At 45.0% G+C, this 22115-nt stretch overlaps 1 protein-coding gene across 1 annotated transcript in view; it reads left to right on the top strand.

Moving 5' to 3' along the window:
• LOC124795537 overlaps positions 1-22115 on the top strand; it is a 318628-nt gene that overhangs the window by 249459 nt on the left and 47054 nt on the right. Inside the window, exons 11-14 of the mRNA XM_047259608.1 lie at positions 3071-3292; positions 3335-3377; positions 9918-10070; positions 19573-19685. Coding sequence (XP_047115564.1) covers positions 3071-3292; positions 3335-3377; positions 9918-10070; positions 19573-19685 — 531 coding nt within the window. The remainder of the gene's footprint in view (positions 1-3070; positions 3293-3334; positions 3378-9917; positions 10071-19572; positions 19686-22115) is intronic.

The raw sequence follows: 22115 nt of genomic DNA, 5'->3' as shown, positions 1-22115 counted from the left end.
AAAGTATCTTTTCCAACAAGTAAGAAGTTTTCAAATCGTACGTTTGGAGCTAACCACTAAACAGAAATCTGGCCGGTGTGGCTGAGTAGTTCTAGGAGCTTCAGTCTGGAACCGCACGACCGCTACGGTCGCAGGTTTGAATCCTGCCTCGGGCATGGATGTGTGTGATGTCCTTAGGTTAGTTAGGTTTAAGTAGTTCTAAGTTCTAGGGGACTGATGACCTCAGATGTTAAGTGCCATAGTGCTCAGAGCCATTTGAACCAACTAAACAGAAATGAAAATGTGGAAAACGAGTATGCACAATATTAAGCAGTAGAAGGCAGCAGTAAACCAATGGAAATGACGGTGTGCTATATCGACGTAAGTGAGTGGATCACACGTCTCTAAGTACGTCTCGTGTGATAGGCTCTTGCCACACCCTCCATCACGTCATCCTCAGGAAACGTTTTTCTGTTCTTGTTCCCGAGATATACGTGTAAATACAATGCATTACAGATTTCTCAGTAAACAGGGTTACAATGTTGTCTCATACCAGGAAAATGTGATACGGCTTTTACCATTCGCAGTATACTTTTGTACTACCTTAGCGCCGGCTGCTTCACTCTCGTAGATTGTATGGTCTGCACAGATGTTATTGGGTACCCATAATCGATTTTTTATTTTCTTCACAATCGGCGACATCTACTAGACTTTTCACGCCAATTAAGGCCATCCAATTATGGTCTTTTCCGAATTTACTTCTGACCAAAAAGCGATTCCAGTGGCTGGAATCCAAGGTTTTGTTAATCACGCCTTTGGGTTCTTATGGTGATATTTCTTTAAGAACTTTCATCTCCTAAGACATTTTCCTTTACAGCTAACCGACAAGTGAAATCCTAGTTTTCATATATTTAGCCTTAAATCTTTTTTCATGCAATGAAATTTATTAAAAAAAGATTTCATACCCTATTTCACCTCCTTAGGGGTTCAATTTCCAGTAGAAGTGAAACATATATGGTTTTATTTCTAACAGAGGAGCTGTGTCTGTTCGAAATATTAATCCTTGTAATTTATCCTGCGTCACAGCATGATGAGAATGTCAGATATCTTCAAAGAGTTTCTATTTATGTCCTCCAGCTCTTTCCGTATTTTCTTCGTGAGTTGTGTAATCAGCCTGTGTACCGATGACCAGTTGTTTGGGGCTGGACAAAGTGTTTCGAAAACTCCACTCGTATACTGATGAAACCAGGACACGAACTGTAGGCTTCCGGAATATTGTGCTGGGAACCTCGGATCTACTACGGGGTCATCCTGAACTGCACATGTACAATTTCGGAGATTTTTCATCGATATTTTCTGACAATTTTTACCTAAAGGATCCATGGTCTTCGGTGGCTCATAATAATAACTGTTATCGACCGTGGTCGAAATTCGACCAGTTGCATCAGTGGACATGATCTGTGAAAACAAATGTCACGTATCTTAAAGCGTCAGAAATTTTAGCCACAGAACTGATCCGTGACGAATGCTGCTTTGTACCTACGTGTATTCTTGAAATAATTCATTGATTTCTCTTTAACTGTTCGACCATTTGAAAGGAGTCACTGATACACTGCATCTTTTGTTAATAGCGGCAAATTAATTTTTCTCTTATGACAATCCAATGTGAATGCCGTTGTATTGCATAAAGTCTCCTCGGACGCGAAATGATTTGCATTACAAAATCTGCAATGTAAATTCATAAAACTGCGGTTAGAGTTGTCAAAATTATTTGAAATTAAGTTCAGTGCACATTGAAATGTATCTTCCAGAACGGCAATAGAATTATCGTTATCAAAATCTGCATTATTCCTATCACTTTGTCTACACAAATGTTGTGTCTCTCTAGCTCTTCGTCTTTCAGTTCGAATGTTAATGTTCTTCTTTGAGGCACAGCCTAGAACAAATGTAGTTTCCTTATAATAAGGGACAGTGTAGCTACTGAATATGAAGACACTCAAAGCTAAGAACACTGTAAATTTTGTGTAATCTCGGCAAACGAAAGAGCTAGTTCCCTTTAATCTCAGACCAAAGCAAGTGAACGTCTCACACTATTGACAACATCAACGACGTAGCAGTTGCGGCATTGTAGCTGCCCGGTATGCATGTGTTACTGCAAATGAACTATCTGCGACGTTTAAGCATGAACGTCCCTAGAATGCAACTGCAGGAAACGTTGTTACTCCCCTATGTTATTTCTACCATAGCACCTGATCATTACGCGTGGTAGAAGTTGGTAGCAATGTCAGAGACAAAAGAAAACTTTTCTCATATGGGTGTCTACCTCCCTAATGATTCTTATGTATAGAAACGACTTTTTTTTCTTTTGTGTACATCTATGGGAAAATTCCTTTTGAATTATATAATTACGTAACTAACTTTAAAAATCGGTACTTCAATCTTCGATGCTCAAAATGGTTCAAATGGCTCTGAGCACTATGGGACTTAACTTCTGAGGGCATCAGTTCCCTAGGACTTGGAACTACTTAAACCTAACTAACCTAAAGCCATCACAAACATCCATGCCCGAGGCAGGATTCGATCCTGCGACCGTAGCGGTCGCGCGGTTGCAGACTGTAGCGCCTAGAACCGCTCGGCCACTCCGGCCGGCTATTAATATTATCATCGTTAAATAAAACAGGTGCATTATCATGATGAATGTCCACGTAGCTATTATTTTCTCTACGCAAAAATTGTGTCTGTCGAGCTCTGCGTCTCTCACTCTGACCCGCTCGCATTCTCCTTCTAGGCATACCCTAAAACAAAAATAGTTTCCGCATAATAATTCGAAGTCGGCAGTAGCAGTTATTCAAAATGAAGAAATTATAAATTAGGAACTTACTTCAAATGACCGCACAGTTGCTGTTACAGAAAAGTAAGCGAAATAACAACGTCAGCATACCACGTTTTTTTCGAAAGTGTCCATAACAACGATCTATAATCCAGTCAAAACCGTGATACCAACTTTCCCGTAGAGGTTGGTTTTTTACAAATGACGATTAATGCGCGGTGAGGGAAGGCAATGTGAATTTGATTCGGTACTGGTCATCAGCTTCCGTGTCGTCCTAAACTGCTGGGTCACCTTTCGGTGGACCAAAATAAAAAGCGCGGAGGCGGCGGAGAAATGTGCTGATTGTCTTAATGCGCTCATCCGCGCTCGCTGCCGCTTAATGAGTGACGGCGGGCTGCACCCGCCGCTTCTCGTTGCAGACTTCCCGAGCGCGAGCGTCAGCAGCTTCCAGGAGGAGGCGGCGCGCTTCGCGGGGGGCGCCACGCCCCCGCCGCCCCCGCAGCAGGGCCGCGACTCGCCCGCCAGCGGCCAGCCGGAGAACTACTACGCCGCCACGGACATCGTCAAGGTGAGCGCCTCCCACTCTTAATCACACTCTGCACTAGCTCCACGCTGCCGTCCAACACTAAATTGGTGATCCCTTGATGCCTCAGAACATGTCCTACCAACCGGTCCCTTCTTCTAGTCAAGTTGTGCCACAAATTCCTCTTCTCCCCAATTCTATTCAATATCTCCTCATTAGTTATGTGATCTACCCATCTAATCTTCAGCATTCTTCTGTAGCACCACATTTCTAAAGCTACTATTCTCTTCTTGTCTAAACTATTTATCGTCCATGTTTCACTTCCATACATGGCTACACTCCATACAAATACTTTCAGAAACGAGTTCCTGACACTTAAATCTATACTCTATCTCAACAAATTTCTCTTCTTCAGAAACGCTTTCCTTGCCATTGCCAGTCTACATTTTATATCGTCTCTACTTCGACCATCATCAGTTATTTTGCTCCCCAAATAGCAAAACTCCTTTACTACTTTAAGTGTCTCATTTCCTAATCTAATTCCCTCAGCATCACTCGACTTAATTCGACTATACATTCCATTATCCTCGTTTTGCTTTTGTTGATGTTCATCTTATATCCTCCTTTCAAGTCACTGTCCATTTCTTTCAACTGCTCTTCCAAGTCCTTTGCTGTCTCTGACAGAATTACAATGTCATCGGCGAACCTCAAGGTTTTTATTTCTTCTCCATGGATTTTAATTCCTACTCCGAATTTTTCTTTTGTTTCCTTTACTGCTTGCTCAATATACAGATTGAATAACATCGGGGAGAGGCTACAACCCTGTCTCACTCCCTCCCCAACCACTGCTTCCCTTTCATGCCCCTCGACTCTTATAACTGCCATCTGATTTCTGTACAAATTGTAAATAGCCTTTCGCTCCCTGTATTTTACCGCCCCTGCCGGCAGAAGTGGCCGTGCGGTTAAAGGCGCTGCAGTCTGGAACCGCAAGACCGCTACGGTCGCAGGTTCGAATCCTGCCTCGCGCATGGATGTTTGTGATGTCCTTAGGTTAGTTAGGTTTAACTAGTTCTATGTTCTAGGGGACTAATGACCTCAGCAGTTGAGTCCCATAGTGCTCAGAGCCATTTGAACCATAGCCATTATTTTACCCCTGCCACCTTTAGAATTTGAAAGAGAGTATCTTAGTCCTAAACAACGATAATAATAAAGAGGACATTATCACACAATGGTCAGCGCAGAAACACTGTATGCAGCAGAAACACTGAAACTAACAAGGCTTGGAGATTACGGATAACTGGAAAAAGTAAACAATTCTAAGGTCAATACTGGGATCTAAAGTTAACTTACAAATCAACATAAAAAAGATAGCACTATTGATAAAAGGCAAAGCTAACTGGTTAATAAGGAAACGACGACTGCAATTTTAGGTACACACAAACTGAGCAGATGTTCAGCATACTAACACCCAGATCCCAGGTGTCAGACTCTCAGATCTCTACAAAATGTTGCATGCCAATAGAGAATCAACCAAAACTCCGGTATACTTCGCTCTATGTGATGTCACCCAGCAGAACGGACGCAAACACAAATTGGAGGTAACACCAAAATTACGGAGCGCTGGAAAAGCACAACTGTAAGTAACTAACACTTCTAGCTTCCGTGGATGGTCGGGCGTTAGATCGTCGTGCCAAGGGTTCAAACCCCAACGATGATACTTTTTCACTATATTAAGCGCGAAAGTGTTATATGGTACTATTAATACTTTCGCACGTATGATGCAATTGTTTCTTTATTCTGTTATTCTCACTGTTTATGTTTATTTGCGAAACTACAAATGCAGTAGCTGTGTCATCACGAATGGCGTCCGTTCTGTCGCACATGTCCGACAGAACGCCACACCCATCTGCACAAATGTACTCAATAGGTTTGATACTTTCAACTAGCTAAGCGAAGACAGACTGCCAAGAGGGCATACCTACTAACTAACTAATTTTCTCCCGAACAGGCCAGAAAGGCCCAACAGTACTGACTGGCCGCCATGTCATCCTCAGCCCACATGCGTCACTAGGTGTGGATACGGAGGGTCATGTGGTCAGCACACCACTCTCCCGGCTGTATGTCAGTTTCCGAGACCAGAGCCGCTACTTCTCAATCGAGTAGCTCCTCAACTTGCCTCAGAAGGGTTGAGTGCACCTCGCTTACCAAAAGCACTCGGCAGACCGGACCGTCATCCATCCCAGCCCGACAGCACTTAACTTCAGTCATATAATGGGATCTGGTGTTACCACTCCTAAAAGTCCTATTACATGTCAGGAAAATGTTCTCCCAGTTTCACGCGTGAACACTTCAAACAAATTGTCGTCAGTGAGGTTTTAACGCGGGACTTATGGTATGGCGACCTTATGCTCTATCAACTCACCCATGGGAGATCTACAAAACTATTACCCACAGATACGCTTTGCCTGTGCTCTGTAGTTTTGGTGTTACTTTTACTTAACGTTTACTCATGTTCTACAGGACAACAGCACACACACACAAAAAAGCTTCAAATGGCTCTGAGCACTATGGGACTTAACTTCTGAGGTCATCAGTCTGCTAGAACTTAGAACTACTTAAACCTGACTAACCTAATGACATCACACACATCCATGCCCGAGGCAGAATTCGAATCTGCGACCATAGCAGTCGCACAGTTCCAGACTGAAACAACTAGAACCGCTCGGTCACAGCAGTCAGCTGACAGGACACCACACGAATTAAATCTGGGTTATGGAAGATACTCTATCGACACACAACATTTGGTACCGATTTGAGTGTCTGTCATCCGGAAGTTTCGGTGTAAGCAACTACAAATCTAAACCCACATGCTTCACAAAGTGACAAAGACACGATAAACTCTGGAATTCGAATGGAAATAATAGCCACATTTTAGAAAAGCAACACAAAGTGGAGGATTTTCGGAGAGAAGCAGATCAGCATACGGAAGGAAGTAGCTACGGAAGGAAAGAAACGAAGTCTGGGGGCCTGCCGCTGTGGCCGAGCGGTACTAGGCGCTTCAGTCCGGAACTGCACGACTGCTACGGTCGCAGGTTCGAATGCTGCCTCAGGCATGGATGTGTGTGATGTCCTTACGTTAGTTAGGTTTAAGTAGTTCTAAGTTCTAGCGGACTGATGACCTCAGATGTTAAGTCCCATAGTGCTTAGAGCCATTTGATAAAGTTCATTGATATGAAAAGGGACTATTTTGATAAATACGTTCTTTTTTGATTATAAAACACAGCACGAGTCCAAACTTTTCATTCTAACTGTATACATGATGTTTGACAATACTTATTACAGGTTTCTAGACGTTCTAAAGGGCACTTCGTAGATAACGTTTCGAAACGGAATTCACCTCCTGAAATGCACCTTTTGGATATGAAATATGTTTGAAGGTCAGATCTCTTTCAAAGTTTCCGCTTCACGTTAGGATAGGAATGGTACAGCAGCACAAGACATACATCGTGAACATTTTTCGAATCACCTCAGTTCATCACTTACCATTTTCGTCCTGCTGTAACAATGGCTGCGAGAAACTGGTCCGTTAGCACCCTGGAGCGTTGGCCGTGGCGCTCCACGGACGAAAACCAGAATCCGTGGATCGTTTGTGTGTGAAAGCAGACAACCACACTGTACAGCATCACCACATGGATCACGCGGGTCCCAACTCTCTGTCCCCATAGTGGACTGTCATCAAACCTCCAAACTTATTTTACATCCACATGGTACATTTCCGGATAAGGTTTGGTTCAAATGGCTCTGAGCACTATGGGACTTAACATCTATGGTCATCAGTCCCCTAGAACTTAGAACTACTTAAACCTAACTAACCTAAGGACATCACACAACACCCAGTCATCACGAGGCAGAGAAAATCCCTGACCCTGCCGGGAATCGAACCCGGGAACCCGTGCACGGGAAGCGAGAACGCTACCGCACGACCACTAGTTGCGGACGGAGAAGGTTTCACTGTCGTTATTTTGTATACTAAGTGCCCTCTAGAACTCCTAGAAGCCTGTAATAGGAATTGTGAAAGACACTGTGTATAAGGCCACAACACGTATGTTGTCAGTGTGAGTGATTCATCTTCCTGTTCTGACCCCCATACGTAAAACAGTGAGGGTCAATATGCGGAATTATTTAGCGGAAAGTGAAAGAACTTAACTGTATACTTTCCAGTTTGCACTATTTTCAAAAAAACTGGTTCAAATGGCTCTGAGCACTATGGGACTGAACATCTGAGGTCATCAGTCTCCTAGAACTTAGAACTACTTAAACCTAACTAACCTAAGGACATTACACACATCCATGCCCAAGGCAGGATTCGAACCTGCGACCGTAGCAGTGTCGCGGTTCTGGACTGAAGCGCCTAGAACCGCTCGGTCATCACGACCGCCGCACTATTTTCATTTCAGTATTGTCGGTAGTTGTTCGTTGGCAAGTGTTTTCGCAATGGAAGTAGTGCATTTTTGACGTACTTGTAGTATCCCCATCGTAGTCAAAGTTTTCAAAATCGTATTGAGAAGAAAGCTACCTTTTATTCATTTATTTTTTTAATGGCTGCTGTCCTGATACGCAGTCTAATCTCTGCGGCGCAGTACCTTTAACACGTCGCTAGAGGAACCAAACTGAGATGGTCTGCGCTACCCTGTTTCGGTTATTCTATTGACATGCTGCTGTACTGTGCCGTGAGGATTCCAATTCATATGAGAAGTTTACCTGACTAACAAACGAACAAGCAAATATTACATAACTTTGTTTTTGAGTTGCTGATTAAGATTTCTTGAGTAACCCCAGTGTTTCATCTGCTGAAATCAGAAGAATGGGGACTGTTGAATATTACACCTCAGGTGATATTCCCCTGTGTTGAGTACACAAGCGGCTCACTCACTTTTGGTTTGATATGGCCTGTCGCGAATTCCTCATGTCAGATAGTAGCAACTGCAGACCACGTCCTCAGTTATATGCCGGATGGATCCCAATATATGTCTTTCTCTACAGCAGTTTTTACCGTCTACAGCTCCCTCTCCTAGCACGGGAGGTATTCAGTAATGTCTCAACAGATCTCCTACCACCCTATCCCTTCTTCTTGTCACTTTTTTCGTACATTCCTTTCCTCGACGATTCTACAGAGCGTCTCCGCATTCTTTACATTGTCAGTCCACCTAATTTTCAACATTTTATATAGCACTGTATCTCAAAAGCTTCTGTTCTCTTCTTTTCCTTTTTTCCCACAACCCATGTTTCAGTACAGTACAATACAGTGCTCCAAACGTACAATCTCAGAAATTTTTTTCTCAAATTAAGGCCTATGTTCGATACTAGTAGATTCTGCTTCGCCAGGAATGCCCTTTTTGCCACTGCTAGTCTGCTTTCGATGTTCTCCTTGCTCCATCCAGTATTACTATTTTGCTGCCTAGGTACTAGAATTCCTTACCCTCATCTATTTCAAGACCCTTAATCATGATGGCAAGTTTCTCGCTGTTCTGATTTCTGCCACTTCTCATTACTTTCGCCTTTCTTCGATTTACTCTCAGTCCATATATTGTGCTTATTAGACTGTTCACTCAGAACATCATGTAATTTTTCTTCACTGTCACTCAGGACAGCAATGTCATCAGCGAATCGTCTCATCGATATCCTTTCACCTTGAATTTTAATTCCACTCCTGAACCATTCTTTTAGTCCCACCATTGCTTCTTCTATGTAGATATTGAACAGTAGGGGCCAAAGACTACAACCTTGTCTTATACCCTTCTTAATCCAAGCTTTTCATTGTTGGTCGTCCACTGTTATTATTCCCTCCTGGCTCTTGTACATATTGTCCATTACCCATCTCTCCCTATAGCTTACCCCTTACCCCTATTTTCCTCAGAACTTCGAACATCTTGCACCATTTTACATTGTCGAACGTTTTTCCTGATCGACAAATCCTGTAAACATGCCTTGGTTTTTCTTTAGCCTTGGTTCCATTATCAACCACAACGTCAGAATTGCCTCTCAGGTGTCAAAACGGCTCAAATGGCTCTGAGCACTATGGGACTTAACTTCTGAGCTCATGAGTCCCCTAGAACTTAGAACTACTTAAACCTAACTAACCTAAGGACATCACATACATCCATGCCCGAGGCAGGATTCGAACCTACGACCGTAGCGGTCGCGCGGTTCCAGACTGTTGCGCCTAGAACCGCTCGGCCACCCCGGCCGGCTCTCAGGTGTCTTTACCCTTCCTAAAGCCAAACTAATCGTCATCTAACAGATCCTGAGTTTTCTTTTCCATTCTGCTGTATATTATTCTTGTCAGCAATTTGGACGCATGAGCTGTTAAGCCGATTGTGCGATAATTCTGTCACGTGTCACCTTTTGAAATTTTCGAAACTGTTTCGATGACGTTTCTGCAGAAGTCTGATATTGAATCGCCCATGTGATAAATTGTACACACCAATGAGAGTAACATTTTGTCGGCGCTTCCCCCGCAATGCGCTGAGCGCCAGGTAAAGCCCCCGCGACGTGCAGTGAGTGTGCCGTGCTGGCTGGTTGCAGAGCGGCCGCTGCGAGCAGCACCTGCGGCCGGGGTGCTTCACGACGCTGCGGCTGCCGGGGGCCGAGCCGCCCGCGGACGGCCTCCACCTGCTGGAGTACCCCAGGCACCGCCTGCGGCTCGTCGAGAAGGTCGGCGAGGGCAGCTTCGGCATGGTGAGTAAGGCCGCTTCACATTCCCCCGTCTCCTCTAATCCTCGTTCTGTGTGAAACGTTCGCGTGTCAGCAGAAGGAAGAGCGTCTGTGCTGTGGCTGTGAATGGGGACAGCAGGCGAAAGTGGACAAGATGCCTGTTCCACAGAAAAGCCGACAAATAATAATGCTACAGAACAGTGAATGATCTAGAGCAGACACAGACGTTTTTTTAGCATCGGATGACAGCGAGGTTCTTGCGCCGTCAAGCAGAATCTCTTGGGTAGTCCAGTTACAGTTGGGGTTGAAATCCTGATGGTGGTGAAACGAATAGTGTGGCCTCGTGGTACAGTGGTATCGAAGTTGTAGACGAGACTGCTAGGGCATAGCGTGATTGGCGTGGGGCCTTCATGCAGGTATTTGATGTGGGGATGCCGACTATTGCTATGTCACCAGAGAGATAGCTACTTGCACAGGCTACACCTGTGCTGTCCAACTCGAAAGCAATGTGCCTGCCCTAACAACGGCGTTGCTATGTTACCACAGAGGCAGCTACTTGCACTGGCCGTGCCTGCTCTGTCCAACTCGACAACAATGTGTCTGCGATAAGAACAGTGTTACTGTGTTACCACAGAGACACCTACTTACAAGGGCTGTGTCTGCACTGTCCAACTCGACAACAATGTGTCAGCGAAATGAATGGCGTTGCTATGTTACTGCAGACGCAGCTACTTGCACTGGCCATGCCCGCACTGCCCAATTTGACAACAATCTGCCCGGTCTAAGACTGGCGTTGCTATGTTATCGCAGAAGCAGCTACTTGCAAGAGCCGCACCTGCGCCGTCCTACTCGACAACAATGTGCCTGCACTAAGAACGGCATTGCTATGTTAACCGCAGTGGCAGCTATTTGCAGGGGCCGTGCCTGCACTGACCAACTCGACAAAAATGTACCTGTGCTAAGAACAGCGTTGCTATGTTACCGCAGAGGCAGCTACTTGCAAGGGCTGCACCAGCACTGTCCAACTTGACAACAATGTGCCTGCACTAAGAACAGTGTTGCTATGTTACCACAGAGGAAGCTACTAACAAGGGCCACGCCTGTGCTGTCCAATTCGCCAGCACTGCACCTGCGCTAAGAACGACTGGCTGTAGACTGACTGATACGTGACCTGCAGTAGGGTGGCAGTGGGCACCATTCACGAGACCACACTCTGGACATGTGGAAGTGCAAGGTGTGGTCTGTAGAAAGCGAGCAACCGTCTGCGGGGTTATGGCTGCCCATGACTTAGACGTTACAGATTTGTAATTACTTCGCGACACTTCCAGATAAAGCTACCCCAAATGACTTTAATGCTGAGGGTGAGACAGTGCGTCTCACGATCGCAGTAGTTGTCAAAGATAACTTCTCTACCGACACGTTGCAGAGTTGTAATCGGTACTCACTTCACACAGTGGTGTTTCTGTTGCACACAATAACAATTCATATACACTAATCGACCTTGTTTCTATATGTGCGCCCGCTACTGACTCGTCAGCAGCCTTTCGCGTATCTTACGCGTACCAGGGTTTCTGTCCGTTCTCGTCCGAGCCAACGAGAGGCCAGGAAGGCCACGTTTCGTTGCAGGATGATGGACTGCCTGGTAAGGCATTGTCACATGTGTCAGGGTCTCACAACACATAAACCGCGTGTCTGTGGTTAGAAAACGTTGCTCACAATACGGAATCTTAAAGAGGTTTACTCCTGTGCCGAGATCAGCGTAATAAGCGATGCACATGGCAGCTTGTCTCTGTGTATACACCTTCCTTGAAAAGTGGGTATTTGACCTTTAGATCACTGAACGGAAATTCTGTTGTTCTGAAGTCAGTTACTGCCAATTAAATGGACTCATTGCCAAATTCTGAATTGAATTGGTTTGCTGGTTCTTCCTGTGATCCATTATAGCGTCTCAGGTTTACAAGTCTGACTGTAAGAGCACTCTAGTGTATTGTTGAGTAGACACGGATGAAAGAGAGGCACAGGCTGAAACCTGGCACTAGGTCGTAGCCAACATGTCACCGAGGAACAAACTACTGCACTTAAGTGTCACTATCAACAGAATGACACACCTACTCTCCGTGAAATACTATGTAGAGTTTTGGAATCTGAACCAGAATAATGGCGTAAAGAATATTCTTCGGGAAAATTATGGTGCCCCATCTTGGTTACCAAATACCGGTAACAGATTTTCTTCTACCACCAGAATTCGAAGCAGCTAGTTGCTGGCCGAGCAGCGTAGGACAGTATCACACATAGTTTCTCAGTGGCTATAGTTAATCCCGTTATTCTCTGGAACTGGATGGAGTTGGAGAAACGCACGGGTAGTTCATTTCTCCCGTTTAATTTCCTCTCTGAAGTACTTCCCTCCCCAACTGTATCCGAAGCTATATTGTACGTCCTTCACTCACGGAACATCATTGCTACAACGAGGGACTCAGCTGAGTGGTGTCACTGCCATCTGCTTTCCTACTATTAGGCACGGTTTCTACTCAGAATGGAAGATCCTGCTCTTTGACAGAGCTGTTGCATGAGCCACATTATAACAGATATAATATTTATATTCTGCAGATTATTTGAGTACCTTTCTGCAACTGTAATTCACGAGTAGGCGAGTGTAGCAACCGATTAAAAATTATCTACGTTGTACAAACAACAGCAAACATTTTAGTCTAGTGTCATTGCCCGTTTTTTATTTAGTGATTACTCAATTGTAAACACTGATGAGCCAAAAAAGCGTGACCACTGTCTCCCGGGTGACTGAATGCTGCCTGATCACGATGTAAGCATGTGATGCGAAAAGGAAAGAATAGAAGCGGAGTGGAGACGAATGACGTGTCTTGCTAGCGACGGTATGGACCACAAATGGCGAAATCCGCTGACTAAACAACTACTGTATGAAGCCATCGTGTCTGTTCCTTGGGAGATATCCGAAAAAATGGACACCACGCATTCATGAAATCGATTTGCCTCGATGGGCAATGAATCTAAAACGTTCGGTGGGGATGCACATTTACGTTCGACCTCCACCTCCAGCGGGAACCTAGAATTAGCAAGCGTGGAGAACATAGACGGTGACTGCCGACAGGTGCCACTGGAGTGCCACAGTGGTTAACGCGCTTGCCTAACAAGCAGGAGATCGCGGGTTCGAGTCTCAGTTCGGCATACATTTTCACTCGTCGCCGCTGATTCGGCATAAATTCCCGATGCAGATTTCGTTTTCTTTCTTCCCCGTTCCACCTTAAATTTACAAAAAAAAGGTTCAAATGGCTCTGAACACTATGGGACTTAATATCTGAGGTCATCAGTCCCCTAGAACTTAGAACTACTTAAACCTAACTAACCTAAGGACATCACACACATCCATCCCCGAGGCAGGATTCGAACCTGCGACCATAGCGGTCGCGCAGTTCCAGACTGAAGCGCCTAGAACCGCTCGGCCACAACGGCCGGCTAAATTTACATAACTAGCAACTATGATGTTGCCTACCGACTGGGAACGGGTGGCTGTTAGCGTGCTGGAGTCGCGAGCGAGTGTGGAAACTGTGTGAAGACAGGAGTTGGTGACAAGCTACTGGACGTCCACTCCACGGGTCAACACATTACGTCGAGGTCGGAGGCACGTCCTCTCAGTAAAATAGAGAAGGTGGTGATCTGTGCAAGTCTGACGGCAGAGTGCAATGCTGTGTAAGAAACACGTGTTTCGGAGCACACCTTTCAGTAAACATTGTTGTACACGGGGCGCCACAGTAGATCCCCACTTGTTGACATAACGACATCGTCTTTTATGAGTGCAGTGGATACAGGATCTTCGCGAGGAAGTGTGGGTAAATGTAAATGTGTCGCTTGGTCGGATTAGTCATGTTTCATGTTCATCAGGTCGATGCTCATGTGTGCACAGACCGTCATCCAAGTAAACAGGTGGCATCGTTCAAAAATGGTTCAAATGGCTCTAAGCGCTATGGGACTTAACATCCGAAGTCATCAGTCCCCTAACTAACCTAAGGACATCACACACATCGATGACAGAGGCAGGATTCGAACCTGCGACCGAAGCAGCAGCGCGGTTCCGGACTGAAGCGCCTAGAACCACTCGGCCAGTGGCCGGCAGGTGACATCGCGCCCGCCGACCCAGGATGGCAGAACTGTGCTGTGGCGCACATTCATCTGGATTCTCATTAGGCCAATGATAGTATTTATTGATTTATATACACGTCTAGTTCCGGAGGACCAAATTGAGAAGCAAATCTCCAAGGTCATGGAACGTGTCAGTACATGAAATTACGACACACAATTAATAACAGATAAAATAAAATGTTTATGAATCCAAAAAAAGTCAAACCATAAGTTTAAGTAAACGCAGGCAACAATATAACAACAGAATCAGCTTAATTTTTCAAGGAGCTCTTCAACAAAATAGGAGTGACCAATGAAGAAAGTCTTTAGTTTCGATTTGAAAGCGCGTGGATTACTGCATTGAAAGCATCGTGATTGCTGTGGACTACGTGAACTTTATTTGCTGATCAGCTGCATCCCTTCATTTCTGACGTCTTGCGTAAAAGCAACAGGACCTTCCTGCAGAATAACTGTCTTTATTACAGGGCCAGAATCTGCCGTAGTGGTCTGACGAACACGACAGTTAACTCACGCTGGTGTCATGTCTACCGAATTAGCCTGATCCGAAAGTGATGGAACCCATTTGGGACACTTTCTGGAGCCAGGTCCACTCCCACAACCCACTGGCCAGTAATGTATGACCGGTGTGTAGACACCTTGACGGGATGTTTTTCGGACACAGTCTGGCCGCATATGCAAATCAGTAATGAAAGTACGATGTAATTGAAATAAATAATTTACGACGCTACATTTACATCATACTGCGGAAGCCATGTTTTGGTGTGTGGCGGAGGTTACTTGTGGTACCACTAACTGACCTTCCCTACCACATTCCACTCGCCAATGGCGCATGCGATCAGTGATTGTCGGTTAGCCTCTGTATTGGCTCTAATTCAGCGAATTTTCTCTTCATCGTCATTACCACGAGATGTGTGTGGAAAGAAGTAATGTCTCTAAATTTCAACAGAAAATCTTTCAGTGATGCACAACGCCTCCCTTTAACATTCGTCAGCCGGCCGCTGTGACAGAGCGGTTCTAGGCGCTTTAGTCTGGAACCGCGCGATCACTACGGTCGCAGGTTCGAATCCTGCCTCGGGCATGGGTGTGTGTGATGTCCTTAGGTTAGTTAGGTTTAAGTAGTTCTAAGTTCTAGGGGACTGATGACCTCAGATGTTAAGTCCCATAGTGCTCAGAGCAATTTGAACCTTTTTTAACATTTGTCAGTGGGGTTTGTTGAGCACCTCGACAACGTTCTCGCGCCGCGTAAATAATCCCGTGACGAAACGCGACGCTCTTCGTAGGATCGTAGGATCTTCTCTACCTCTTCTATCAGCCATTCCTGATAAGGATCCTATATTGATGAACAATATTCAGGAATCGGTCGAACGAGAGCCTTATAAGCCACTTCATTCGTGGATGACTTATATTTCCTTGAGATTGCTCCTATTGATATCGATCTGGTATCTACTTTTCCTACTGTTTGTATTATATGATCATCTAATTTACAGTCGCTCCTCGATATTTTACAATAGGTACTGCTTCCATTAGTTTGTCACTGCAGTGTGGTTGTACAGTAATGGCTTTCTTTTCCAGCTTCTTACGTTTATTTACATTAGGGTCAAATGTCAGAACCTGCTGTATTCAACAATTATCTGTAAGTCCTTCTCGAGGTCGTTACTGTCTTTTGGAGTTATAAATCTCTTACAGAGAACCACATCATCTGAGAACATAGAGAGCGCCCAGCTCTTTCTACTAGTTCATTTACATATATTATGAAAAATAACTGGCCCACTAGGGGTCCTTGGGATAATCCGATTTTGTTCCGTTAAGAGCGACGTGTTGAGTTTCCGTCTGCAAGGAAGTCTTAAAACCAGTCGCAAATCTGGTCAGATACTCTATAAACTCGTACTTTTTTCGTGAACTAGCAGTGTGGGATAGATTTAAATGCCTTACTGAAGTCAAGGAACACGGCATCAAGCTGAACACCGCTGCTATTGCGCTATGGATCTCATTCAGGAACAAAGTGAGATCAGTTTCGCAAGATCTTTCTTTGTGGAATCCGTGTTGATTTTTATAGACGAGATTTTCTTACTCCAAAAACTTCATAATTCTTGAGCATAAAACATGTTCCGTAATTCTACAACAAATTGACGTCAACGATATAGGTCTATAACTGTGTGCATCTGCCCTACGGCCCTCTTTTGAAAACGGGAATTCTTCCCGTTTTTGCAGTCGCTAGGTATCTGTTATTTCTCCAGCGATCTACGTTAAACTCCTGCTAGAGTTGATATATCATGATACTAGTAATTGTCAGTAGATAACTGAAGCAATCTTGCTGTTCTCTTAATCTTATTTCAGATTTGCGTGCGATGTAGCGTTGGGAAATGTAGAGGCATTGAGAAGGTACATGCACCGGCCAAAGCCCAGTGAGAGAGTCGCACCCCAGGGAGAGGTTCCCGGAAAGGCCGCCAGGGATGGTCCGAGGGATCACTGTCCCACTGGACGGTGGCAGTCACTGTGCAGAAGCGCCGCAGGAAGACGGGCCATTGTGTAGAAACGCAGAAAGCGTCTCCCGCAGAGAAGCGCATGGGGAAAACGTTGTACAGACCAGGAAATTGAGTGATAACTCGCGTAATTTAGCTGGAACGCTGCTTTGTACGGGAGATGGCGATAGATAGCCGTTTCCGCAGAAAAGCACGGAAAACTAAAGATAAACGTTTCAGTGATATGGAACACTTCGTCCTGGGCCTTTGAAATTGTGGGAGACCACCACTTTGCAGAAAACAATACTTATTTGATGAGAAACCTGCCGCTAATGGCTAACATAAACAAACTCTAAGTTAGAAAATGGTAGTTCATTGGCCGGAAAGAGAGACACATAGAGTGTGACGTAAGTCTTTTTGGTATAGTACGGTTAACCAGTCAGGAAAAGGAAACGAATTTTTGGCACGAGCAGCTCGATTGATCGGCCATCGGAAGCCTTCAAAGTCGATCCAGTCAAATACTGAGAGATGGAAAATGCGTAAATGTGAGGTTTCCTCTTACTTCACATTCGATTGGAAGTCACGTGGGAAAGTAGACCACTTCAACTCACATCAGGGTCAAGAGCTGGAGCCTGGAGGCTGCCACAGAGCCTCCTGATCCGATGCTCTGGTGACTCACAAACGTTTCGGGCCGGTCTGGACTCGCCGCTGGCGAGGGTCGTTGGTTCCGCCAGTGATCGATTCTGCAGCCACTTGAACCATCACCTCCAATACTGCAGTGAGATCATGCTGCAGCAGCGGACGAGGTACAGGGGAATTCGAATAAGTTTTTCGTAATCCAGTTACTTCAAGTTCCCCTCCGAAGACTTGCTTTTTGTCAGTAATGAAGTTTGCTTTCAACCCCTCCCACAGGTGTGACGCTTATCCTTTCTGTAATATGAGTTACTTCCATTAAACCTTACGACAATCAGCTGTCATTCTGGAATGGTAAGCAAATTTATTGCGAGATTATTAGTTTTCCCCCCTGACTCCTATGTGAGATATGCCAACTTTATTAAAGTTGCCACAACTTACCATTCAGTTGTTTATTTGTCAATTATTGTATTATGTTAATGTTTCCCCAGGTCACCACTATTTAATATTCATTTTATTGTAATAAATCAAAGTCATTAAACTCTTGTTTCATTTAATATTCATAAGTTTTGGATGGAACCTGCATATTTTTTATCGACGCCTACCAAAATTCAATGCATTAACCTGGAACGTCAATCCCCCTTTGACTAGAGAGAAGAATAAAATATAAAACGACTGGCCACATCACTTATTGCCAAAAAGCCCCGGAATCCTACCAAGGACTTGTCGAATTCGTGCCCACTCATAATCGCTGCTTAATTGCGTTCCAAATGTGGGGCCAGTGGTCATAATGTTTTGGCTGATCAGTGTACAATTGCTGTAAAATACGTGCTCTTCCTTTACAGTCTCCCTTACTGAGCGGTGTTTCTTGTTTTGGAAATGTTGTGGAACATATTTGAACTTAATTGAGTGGTTCTCAGTTTCAGTACAGGCGCTAAAGGCCTCACGGACATCCGATTACAACTGTCATAGTTATCATGTTTATTTGCATCATGTGGTTGACTCTGATGGGTACTTGTGTCGTATGATTCTGTCTTTGTGTTGTTGTGGATGATCACTGAAATTAGTGGAAGAGGTCGAGCTGGTCATTGCACAACTGTCTTGAGTGTGAGAAGGAGAAGCATGACAAAGACCGACTGCAGAGGACAATGACTTATGCGCTCTTTCTGAAAATTCCTGACAGATTACAAGTGGGTGCCGAACCGAGACTCGAACGCGGAACCTTTGCCTTTCGCGAGCAAGAGCTCCATCATCTGAGCTACCCAAGCACGATTTACAACCCGTCCTCACACATTTACTTCCGCCAGTACCACGTCTCCTACCTTCCAAACTTCACAGAACTTGGGTAGCTCATTTGGTAGAGCTCTTGCTCGCGAAAGACAAAGGTTCCGAGTCTCGGGCCGGCACACAGTTTTAATCTGCCAGAGGGATTCATATCAGCGCACACCCAACTGCAGACCGAAAATTTCATTCTATGGTGTCAAATCGTTTCCGATCAAGCCCGTAACATTAACGCACACCAGGGCTACCTGAATGAAAGTAATTTCGCCTCAAGTCAGTAGTGAATGATCTGTTGCCTAGGCAGATGAACTGGCGTATCAGGTGACAGTGACTTTAAGTACCAACTAATGTTCTTGCGCAGTCGAATATGGCTATTTCCAAAAAAATGATAGTTATGCTCGTATGAATGCGGGTGAACCGGCCTCCATAACCGAAATCGCTTACGCACGCCTGCGTGGTGCCCATCGACACGGAGGTAAGCCGGTTCGAATCCTGGTGGCGGATGAAATTGCCAATGCAAGTATTTGACCGGCAAGGACAGGAGATGTGTCGGTGTTAAGTTTCTGATCACCAGCCTTTGTGGCAGTGTCCTGCATTAAATGCCAAACGTCTCCACAGTGTCTGATGAAGTGAGGCATCTGGCACTATGGGTGGTGATCTGCCCATCAGATGGGACGTTAGGTGAGTGGATTCCTCGGTGCTGTTCGAGATGCCGGCACCGGGCTTCAGCTTCTCCCTCCCTCTCACTCATAACAAACCCTATACTACACCCCACAAACACCCCTCACTGTCGTCCACACCACACAGATACACACCTGGCACTTCGTAACGGGTCGGAGGAAGGCGACGGCGGACCAGCTCCACTCGGACCTCTTCACTCCTGCGTCTGCTGCCCCGCAGTCACTCCTTGAGTGTGGGGCCACTCTGACTTTGACTCTGGTCGCAGGTGGCTGACCCGGTGTGACCCTGTGTTCCAGGTGCTGCTCTGCGAGGCGGACGGAGCGCCGGAGCTCAACGGGCTGACCAGCTCCCACAAGAAGAGGCTGGTGCTCGTTAAGTCCCTGTGGCGGGGCTGCAGTCAGCAAACCAGGTCAGTCTACATCTGCATCCACATGTACGTAGATTCTGCGCAGAGCGTCTCCTGTACCCCTACTAGTTATTTTCTTTCCTGTTCTACTCGCAAACAGAGAGAAAGGATAAGTATGTCTCTACGCCTCTGTATGAGCCCTAATTTATCATATCTTATCGTCATGATCATTACGCGCAATATATGGGGCGGGAGTGGAATCGTTTGGCAGTCAGCTTCAAGTGCCCGTTATTTAAAGGTTAACAATAGTGTTTCTCCAAAAGAAAGTGGTCTGTCCTCCTGCGATTCTCATTTGAGTTCCCGAAGCATCACTGTAACACTTACGTGTTGTTCCAACTAACCAGTAACAAATCTAGCAGCCTGCCTCTCAATTGCTTCGATGCCTTCCGACCTCGTGCGGATTGCAAACACTTTAGCAGTATTCAAGAATAGATCGTATTAGCATCCTATATTCTAGATGAACCACACTTCCCAAAATTTTTTTCAATAAACCAAAGTCGACCATTCCCTATCATACTTCTCACATGCTCGTTCTACTTCATATCACTTTCATCATCATCATCATCAGCCAATTCAATCATTAAATGATGTTGCCTCTTCGAGTCGTCGATTCAGGCAGGCTTTCAGCGGTCAAGTGGGACGGTCTTGGGCAGTTCTCTGCCTGGTGTTACCAGCGATCTTCTTGATATCTTTCTCCCATCTGCCCGGTGGTCTTCCTCTAGGCCTCCAATACTCTCTCGGACTCCACTCCAGTACTAGTTTCGTCCATCTGCTGTCTTTTCTTCTCGCGACATGGCCAGCCCACTGACATTTAAAGGAGCCTACTGTCTCTAAGATGTCATTAACCTTCGTCACAGACCGGATATCATCTGACCTTTTCCTATCCTTTCTTGTATAGCCCAGCATTGATCTCTCCACGGCTCTCTGTGCTGTCCTAAGTTTCCCTTTTGTAAATGAGTTCAGTGTCCATGTCTCGCAGCCATACGTCATCACAGGAAGAATGCATTGATCAAATACTGCTTTATTCAGATTTACTGGCATTTTTGATCTGAATCCTGTTGAATTCTTCCCAAATGCTTGCCAGCCAAGCTTGATGAGTCGATAGATTTCTGGCCTTATGTCTCCCTTCATATTTATAATCTGGCCAATATAGACATATTCACTGACCTCTTCTAATACACTGTCCTTGACTTCCACATCTCCAGATGGGACTCATTTGTTGGACATTACTTTTGTTTTGGAAAGGTTCATGTTCAAGCCGACCAGATGACATATCATATCTCTTTATGCCCAGATAATTAAACAACGTTACTTTTTCAAATAGGGCACTACTAATGCTGTAACCGAACATTACAGATTTGTTCTTCGTACTCATCTGCATTAACTTACATTTTTCCACATTTAGTACCTGATGCCATCCATCACATAAACTGAAAATTTTTTCAAAGCCATCTTGTATGTTTCTACAGTCAATCAACTGCGACATCTTACCGTACACCACAGCATCATGAACAAACAACAGCACACTGCTGCCCACCCTGTCCACTAAATCGTCTATGTGTTTACAGGACAACGGCGGACTTTGCTCATAATTCCTCTACGTCCATCTTAATGGATCTAAGTGATGTCAATTTCCTGTCTAAGTGAGATGCTAACAACTGCTTATCTGTTCTATCTAGCTGAAACTCTGCCGGCCGCGGTGGTCTCGCGGTTCTAGGCGCGCAGTCCGGAACCATGCGACTGCTACGGTCGCAGGTTCGAATCCTGCCTCGGGCATGGATGTGTGTGATGTCCTTAGGTTAGTTAGGTTTAAGTAGTTCTAAGTTCTAGGGGACTGATGACCACAGCAGTTGAGTCCCACAGTGCTCAGAGCCATTTGAACCATTTAGCTGAAACTCTCACCTAGCCTTCTTCACTAATTTATTAATTTTCGTAATCATGGTTGCTGTAATGACATCATATTAGCTAGTCCTCATTTCTGTACTGACATTGTCGATAATTTCTGACATATTTGTAGCTACAAGATGTAAAATATTTCCGTTACGTGTCGACTACCGAGCTGGCCGCTCAAGATAGTTTTGAGAAAACCTGTTCAAAAGTATTTCTCGATTGTCTGTCTATACTACTCCCCACAGTCAATCCAGAGACATCCCAGTCTATACCCGGTAGCATGAAGTCATCTCCGGCTAGCATTGCATGACCTGGCTATTTACGCGCTGTTGACAGTAGACTTAATTTGAATGACTCTAGAATTGTCCTCAGAATCGGGTGGCCGGTAAAAACAATTAACTTGGTTTCACCGACACCTGCTACACGTGGCCAGATAACTTCACTGCCACAGTCAACTTTGACCTCAATAGAGACAATGTTTTTGTCAATTGCAGTTAACACTACCCCTCCTATAGCCTCTAATCTGTCTTTCCGATGTCCGTT

The sequence above is a fragment of the Schistocerca piceifrons genome, chromosome 4, assembly GCF_021461385.2.
Source record: "Schistocerca piceifrons isolate TAMUIC-IGC-003096 chromosome 4, iqSchPice1.1, whole genome shotgun sequence".
Lineage (NCBI taxonomy): Eukaryota > Metazoa > Arthropoda > Insecta > Orthoptera > Acrididae > Schistocerca > Schistocerca piceifrons.
This window is presented reverse-complemented; position numbering and strand designations above follow the sequence as displayed.